This window comes from Otolemur garnettii, unplaced genomic scaffold (genome assembly GCF_000181295.1).
Source record: "Otolemur garnettii isolate 467f Iridium unplaced genomic scaffold, OtoGar3 scaffold00003, whole genome shotgun sequence".
Taxonomy (NCBI): Eukaryota; Metazoa; Chordata; class Mammalia; order Primates; family Galagidae; genus Otolemur; species Otolemur garnettii.
In genome coordinates this window covers 41537953-41546102 of record NW_003852398.1, presented here as the reverse complement: position 1 = coordinate 41546102, position 8150 = coordinate 41537953, and the positions used below count along the sequence as shown (strand labels likewise).

The 8150-nt window shown below is 41.4% G+C and overlaps 1 protein-coding gene across 4 annotated transcripts in view; it reads right to left on the bottom strand.

Annotated features, from left to right (window-relative positions):
• CDKL3 (cyclin dependent kinase like 3) overlaps window positions 1-8120 on the bottom strand; it is a 52640-nt gene extending 44520 nt beyond the window's left edge. For 2 of the 4 annotated variants that reach the window (XM_003782186.3, XM_012808128.2), the window contains exon 1: window positions 4287-4498. In XM_003782186.3, coding sequence (XP_003782234.2) covers window positions 4287-4478 — 192 coding nt within the window. In that variant the 5' untranslated portion in view covers window positions 4479-4498. Of the gene's footprint in view, window positions 1-4286; window positions 4499-4865; window positions 4967-8072 lie in introns of those variants that run through there. The other 2 variants (XM_023516258.1, XM_012808131.1) reach the window with 2 other exon arrangements.
• Window positions 8121-8150: the final 30 nt, after the last annotated feature.

Sequence of the window (8150 nt, the reverse complement as noted above, 5' to 3'; positions counted from 1 at the left end):
AACCTCCAACTCCTGGGCTTAGGTAATTCTCTTGCCTCAGCCTTCCCAGTAGCTGGGACTACAGGCACCCACCACAATGACCGGCTATTTTTTTGTAGTGGTTTGGCCAGGGCTAGGTTTGAACCCGCGACCCTCAGTATGTGGGGCCGGTGCTCTACTGACTGAGCCACAGGTGCTGCCCTATTTTATGTTTTTTAGTTTGTTTCTCAACACATTGACTTAGTTATAATTAATTCTAAAATATTTAAACACTTTTTTTCAAATTACCAAAAATATTCATTCACTTGGCTAAAATTAAGAGACATATTTTCAATGTTGGGTTCATTAGAAATCCATACTTTTCTGAAAAAATATTTGTCTTTAAATGGCACAATGTCAATTTGTCTACTTCTCTGTAACTAATACAGAGACTATAGTCCTTAAAACGTAACTAGAAGAAAAACAAACCAAAATATAATACTAGATTCCTTTTCTTTTTGCTTCCAATTTCCCTAGTTAACATGATGTTGCAGCAATAGCATACTGGCAGCAGCACAAAGAACTGACTGCTTTTGGATACTACTAAATTAATCTTTCACCTAAGGAAAATTACTGGTTTCCTGGCCAGTGTTTATTTTAAAGGCAAAAGCCGTGAAAGCAGTAAAGAGTTAATGTGAGTTAATAAGCATTAGGGAAGATTCACCCAGGAATGAGAAATGATAAACCACGAAATGAAATCCCTACAAATGCTTCATTACCCTTCTTCAAGGTGTTTAATTTTTTTTCCACTACAAGACAATGTCTCTACAGATAGTCCTACTAATTATTCTACAACTGTAACTTATTAATGAAATTCTAACAATAAAAATTTAGTTCAAATTAAGTCATTATGACAATCATTTTAGACTAAGAACGTTAATTAATCCAAGAAACGTCTCTAGTGGAATTGGAAAATATCAAATTAAAAATCTTATAAAAAGCCAACAAGAATAGCTAAGGTGTCTCAAAATAATTTGTGTAATAGTTATAATAGTAAAATACATTTTCAAGTTCATCTACCTGTTCTTGCCACATATTGGTTATTTTAACAGAATGACTAAGTAGAAAAAAATCAGTTTAAGTGCAACAGCTGAAAAAAGAGCAAGAGATACTGTCTGGGGAAAAGTTTCCTTCTAATCATATTTTCACTTATGGTGCACAACTGTTGCTTTACAGTATTATTAGGACGAAAACTAGTATCTTTCACAAAATCATAACATCTTTACTAACTTTAACTTTCCTTTTCATTGTCTAAAATAGAGCAGTTCCAGTAATTCACAGATGCCTAATTTATTTCTTCTATTTAGAAAGCAAAAAATTGTTTTAAGGCTAGCATGAAACAAAGTTTATTGAGGAAGAGAAAGACAGACTTACAGAGTAAGAAAGATTATGAAGTAGGATAAATCAGCCATAGACCATGAACTAGCCTCCATTGCCAGGGCAAGTAGGCAAAGAGATCAGAAAGCAAATTGATCCATATCTAATATAGATTTACAAAGAAATAAAAAGATCACTTTTGTATCTGACAAAGTTGAACAAAAGTTTGTGTTTACTTCATCACATATAAAACTTCTAATTGTCGAGATCACTTAAGCACCTAGATACATTCCAATAAATAGAATACATAAACACTTAATTTTTTTTTTTCAGACAGTCTCACCCCGGACAGAGTGCTAAGGCATCATAGCTTACAGCAACCTCAGTCTCTTAGGTTCAAGCAATCCTCTTGCCACAGCCTCACCCAGTAGCTGGGACTACAAGTGCCTACCACAATGCCTGGCTATTTTTTTTTTTTTTGAGACAGAGCCTCAAGCTATCCCCCTGGGGGATAGCTGTGAGTGCCGTGGCATCACAGCTCACAGCAACCTCCAATTCCTGGGTTCAAGCAAGTCTCCTGCCTCAGCCTCCCAAGTAGCTGGGACCACAGACACCCGTCACAATGCTGGCTATTTTTTGGTTGAAGCCGTCGTTGTTTTGGCGGGCCTGGGCTGGATTTAAACCTTAGGTGTATGTGGCTGATGCCTTAGCCACTTGAGCCACAGGCGCCAAGCCATGCCTGGCTATTCTTAGAGATAGGATCTTGTTCTTGATTAAGCTGGTCTTGAACTCCTGAGTTTAGGCAATACACCTACCTCGGCCTCCCAGGGTGCTAAGATTACAGGCATGAGCTACCATGTCCTGCATATTTAAATATTTTTAACCAGCCTGAGCAACAGTGAGATCCTGTCTCTACTAAAAATAGAAAAATTAGCTGGCCATTGCGGTGGGCACCTGTAGTCCCAGGTACTCAGGAGACTAAAGCAAGAGGATCACTTGAGCTTGGGAAATTGAGTTTGAGATTCCTGTAAACTATGACAACCATGGCAATTGACTCAGGGTGACAGAGACTCTGTCTCAAAAATAAATAAATAATTTTTTTTCTTTTTTATTGAATGGTAACTATGTACATTAATGCACTTCTGGGGTACAGTGTGGGGTTTTCACATGCAATCTGAAATACTTCCATCAAACTGGATAAATAAATATTTTTAAAACTACTATTTCTGAACCTAATCCCCAAGGAATATTAATGCTCTTTGCTCCACACACATCAGTTCTTTCCGCATCATAACTATACATAATTCTACCTTCTGCCCTAATCTCTCCTGATACTGTGCTCCATCTCTAAAAGTCTATTGGTCATCTCTATTTAAATGTGCTCCTGTCAACTTAAATTCAACACTTCTAAAATTGAAGTAGTATCCAAACCATGAAAGTCTTTCATATTTCCATTAATTGTAGAAATCAGTGAACCTCTGACTCCTGCCTCTCCATATCCTCTTATACTCTTCCAAGTCTTCTTTTGCAATATATCATATTCTAATTTTGCCTTGTATTCATATTGCTACATTCTAGCAAGGGACCTCAAGACCCCAGGATTCCTGAATCAAACTCAAAACAGGCCTATTTTAATTCTCTCAATTCTCCAATCTATTTTACCTAATAGTGCTAGATTAATATTTAGAGTTTCTTTACACTGAATTCAAAACCTTCATTGACTTTCTATCTCTTATCAAAAAACAAGTTTTGACTTAACCTAAAAGACTTTAAAATCTACCTCTACTTTACTGTTTTAATCTCACCTCTTTCTAATTCACCAAAAACTCTATAGAACAATGTCTCTGCTCCGTCTTTCCACTCCGTTCTTTGTACTGTGCACTTGTACTGAGCACTTGAGGCTCTCAGAGCTTATGTGGTTCCTCTAATCTGGAACTCAACAGTTTCTCTATCTAAATCGTACACATTCTTTAAAGCCAAATTCATGTTTCACTTCCTCCAAGAAATTTTCCCTGCCCAACAGAACTTTGTGTCAATCACTAAGCATTAGTTATGAACCACTTTTTACTCAGTTTTTTTTTTTTTTTTTGAGACAGAGCCTCAAGCTATCCTCCTGGGTAGAGTGTCGTGGCATCACAGCTCACAGCAACCTCCAACTCCTGGGCTCAAGCAAGTCTCCTGCCTCTGCCTCCAAGTAGCTAGGACCACAGGCGCCCGCCACAACGCCTGGCTATTTTTTGTTGTTGTTGCATCCATCATTGCTGTTTGGTGGGCTGGGTTGGATTCAAACCCGCCACCTTAGGGCTTGTGGCTGGCACCTTAACCACTTGAGCCACAGGTGCCGAGCCTATTCAGTATTTTTATATACCCTCCTGGTTCTATGAAGTTCTTAAGAGCAGGAACTGTCCTTTACCTCCTTATAGTCTTAACATCTAGCGCAAAGCCTTGTACAAAGCAGACATTTTTCTTAAGTATTATATTTGAATACTTCTGAATTATTTCACAGGAGTGGCTTAGCTTTTGTTACATCATACAACAAAACATACATCTTTATCATTATAAGATTACAAAATGTAGACAATGCCTTATTTTTCTATTATGTTTCTTAGTACATAGGTTAACTGATTTTTTTTTTTTTTTTGAGAGAGTCCCACTTTATTACCCTGGGTAGAGTGCTGTGGCATCACAGCTCACAGCAACCTCCAACTACCCCGCCTAGGCGATTCTCTTGCCTCAGCCTTCGGAGTGGCTGGGATTACAGGCACAATACCCAGCTATTTTTGTTGCAGTTTGGCTGGCTGCAGGTTCAAACCCGCCACCCTGGGTATATGAGGCTGGCGCCCCACTCACTGAGCCACAGGCGCCACCCTCTGAAATTTTTTTATAGAATTTTTCATTCCATAAAAAATTTTCTTTTGACTTACAGAGCAATTAAGGCAAAAGAAGCAAACCTTTAGAAACTTTATTTCTCTTGTTGCAATTTTGTTGACAGACTTTTCTGGTTTCTCATAAAATATCTTAATGGCCACTATCTGTCCCGTTTCCTTGTGTTTACATTTCATGACTGTTCCGTAACTTCCCTCTCCCACTTTTCCAAGGGTTTCGTACATCTCCATGTTCAAGCTGGATTTCCACTCCTTCATAGAAATAAAGAAGATGATAACTGTTAAACATTTATACTCTCATTAATTCAAGCTGGATAAAGCATATCCACAACAAACCCGTACTTTCAAATATAGAGAAATAGAAAAAACGGGAATTTTCCCACAGAGCTTTCTCTGTCAACTGTGCCAACTGGGCAGGAAGGTGTCCCTGTGAGGCTTCCAACCTTGGAGAGAACTGAGGGGTATTCCTGCTAGCTCGTCCTTCCCATGAATAGCGAGATCCCTCCCTACACGTCACCATCCACCAAGCGAGGGGTCCTCACGCATCCTGCGGTGCTCCGGGCAAATCAGAAGTCCCGGCACCACCGCGGCAGCCCACCTAACCGGCTTTCCCGGGAAAGCCACGGTCCCGCCCTCTCCTCAAACCGGACGTCTCGGGATCCCTCGCCCAGCAGTCGACGCCTCAGCCCATTCTGTAGTCCCGCAGGCCTGGTCCTGGCGCGCTCCCTGCCCAGCAACCGGACACCGGCCCTGCCAGCTCCCGGCCGGCCGCTGCCATGGAAACGGGGCGGTGGGAGGAGGAGGCTGCGCTCGAGCACTGGAGGGCAAGACCGGAACTTCGGCAGGGTTCCGACCCGGAAGAGAACGCGAGACCAGGGAGGGAAAGAGCGCTTGGGGTGAGAGAGGGGAGAACAGCTGCTGTCGCAGTTGAGTCTCCTCACAAGCTTGGCTCTGCATGGGGATAGGGAGCATCCGCATATTGACTGCAGCCCGAGTGACAAAATCGTTAGGGAAGGAAAACCGGGTGGAAGCCTGTTCTGCGTTCGTGTTATGTTGCCAGGGTGGAGAACACCAGCCACTTGTACTGAGTCCTAGAATGCTAGCAGATACCATTAAACAGAGACAAGTTATAAAGCCAGACTTCCAAGGAAGACTTGTGCGATTACAGTTTTCTAAATTACCTGGCTAAGTTAACATCCCTAGATATAAGTTTGATCTCAGCAGTCGACATTCGTTCTTAAAATGGGGATGAGAGGGTTCTCAAGAACTTTTTCATGAACACCTGCTATATACCTTTTAAATTTTTTCAACTCCAAATTTTTTATTGTTGGAGATTCATTGAGGGTACAAAGAACTAGATTACACTGATTGCATTTGTTAGGTAAAGTCCCTCTTATAACTGTGCCCGTCCCCAAGAGGTGTGTCATACCCCGTGACCCCCCCACCCCTCCCTCCTTCCCTCTCCCTGCACCCCCTTCCCCCACCCCCCACCGTGTCGTCAATTGTCCTCACTTCAGAATTAAGTAAATAGGATTCTTGTTTCTTCATTCTTGTGATGCTTTACTAACAATGTGTTCCACTTCCATCCAGCTTAATATAAAAGATGTAAAGTCTCCATCTAACTCCAAATATTTTTTTAAACATCCTTGCTGCCTCTCAAAACTCTGTATCAGTTAAAGGATTCTGCCACATACGGAGTGATGTGAAAGGGCGCAGAAAGAGGAGAGAACAGTTGTCTAACTGAATAAATAGACAGTGTTCAACTAGAATGACAGCCTCTAATCAAGGATATCATTAGAGGAAGTGTCCATGGAATGCCATTTTTACTGGGGCTTAATTTCTTTTTTTTCTGTAAAATTAGTTAAATATAAAAGACCAAAGAGTTGTCTTTCCTTTTGAAAAGTTACTCAACCACACTATGAGGTACTGTCTATAAATAAGAATGTTATAATAAATCGTATAGTGGGCTCAAGACTTGCTGTAAGCATGTTTTTTAAATATTTGTTTGGGTTACATATTTTTAAGAGAGAATGCATAAACCAGACTGAGCCCTTACCCTCAGTAAGCTTACAATCCCAGAGCTACAGAATTGCTACAGTATACAGTTAAAGAACTTTAAAACTAAAGCTTTTTCTACAAATTGGTTATGATAGGCCCAGTGGCTAGGAGACTAGTGATTCTTGCCTAGTACCCTGCTTTGAGACTTCAGGAAGCACATCCACTGAATTAGCCAAAATATTTCATTTGGGGCCGGGCATGCGTATAATCCTAACACTCTGGGAGGCTAAGGCAGGTGCATTGCTTGAGCACAGAAGTTCAAGGCCAGCCTGAGCAAGAGCAAGACCCCCATCTCTACTAAAAATAGGGGGGAAAATCATTTTGCAAAATCATAAACTGTCAGTTTCCAAAACAATTATACATTGCTAGATAAATTACGTAGGACAGATTTTTTAAAATGTTAGTTTCTGTTTAACATGTAACCCCACACATAGGTCTTTCTATGGGGAGGATTAGGATTGCTATGGCAGAAAGGCAAAACAATAAAAAAAATTCAACTTTGATGTAGATTATCATTGTGAACGCACAGCAAGACCTATCAAAAGTTAGGCCTGGCAGGGTGGCGCCTGTGGCTCAGTGAGTAGGATGCCAGCCCCATATACCAAGGGTGGTGGGTTCGAACTTGCCCCGGCCAAACTGCAATAAAAAAATAAACGGGCGTTGTGGCAGGCGCCTGTAGTCCCAGCTATTCGGGAGGCTGAGGCAAGAGAATCGCCTAAGCCCAAGAGCTGGAGGTTGCTGTGAGCTGTGACGTCACTGCATTCTCCCGAGGGCCACAGAGACTCTATCTCTAAAAAAAAAAAAGAAAAAGAAAAAAGTTAGGCCTGGCAAACTTGATCCCCACAGCAGTCATGTAAAGGCAAGAAATGAATTTGAAGAAAGGGAGGTATAAAGAAAGCAAGAAAGGTTAAACCTTTCTGCTTCTATGGAACCAAAGGCAAGCTTGGTGCAATGGCAAAATCATTATTCCACCTTCCCTTTTCCTATTGAGCTAAAGAATTTCCCAAATGGATGCAAAATTGCTCAGTAGCCTCCTGACCAACAAAGTCCTGAAGTTGTGAATAGGAGGCCACAGAATGAAGGAATCCAGCGATCAGGATACATGTTAAGGGTGGGTGATGTCAACTCCTCTTAAGCTGAGTGCTCTGGTAGGAGGGCACTTCTAGCCTATTTGCACCTAACTTGGTAGGTAGAAAACACGAGTTATCTCATGCTAGATATATAACTCCCACCATTGTCTTCACAATCTCTCTCCCTAGATCTGAATCATACTTGTAGGTTTCGTGACCACTCACTGATAATGCTCTCAAGCTCATCCCATTTCTTCACAGATACAAAGGATTTGCCGCCCATTGGCAAATCCACGGACACACATCTTTTTCAAATGAAAGCAGACCCATAAAAGAAAAATAAGTTCATCAATTCCGTGGACTTTAAACAAGTCCCGGACAATCTGTACACTATTATTATATCTTTGCTCAGAATTTCCAATCCTGGAAACCCCACTGCAAAGCAGAAAAGCCATTTGGTGGCCCTAAGAAAGCATTTCAGATTTAACTTCGGATGGCCCTCAGCATTCAATGCTGCATTAAATGAAAGCGAACTTTTCACTCTTCCTCCCTGCCCCACGTACCAGTTGGCAAGCCAGCCAGAAAGGAGTCAAGTCCAAATTATTTGGAGTTCCGTTTTAAAGAAAGCAAAAGCAAAACAAGCTGTTACTCTGCCACGAGGGAACAACTAATAAAGGGGTGTCACGCCCTCAAACCCGGAAACTTAACCACCGGATTCACAAACCCGACTGAAACTCAGACCCAGGCGACGCTCTCACCTGACCCATTCTAATCGCGTCATAGGGACACGTGGTTCTAGATA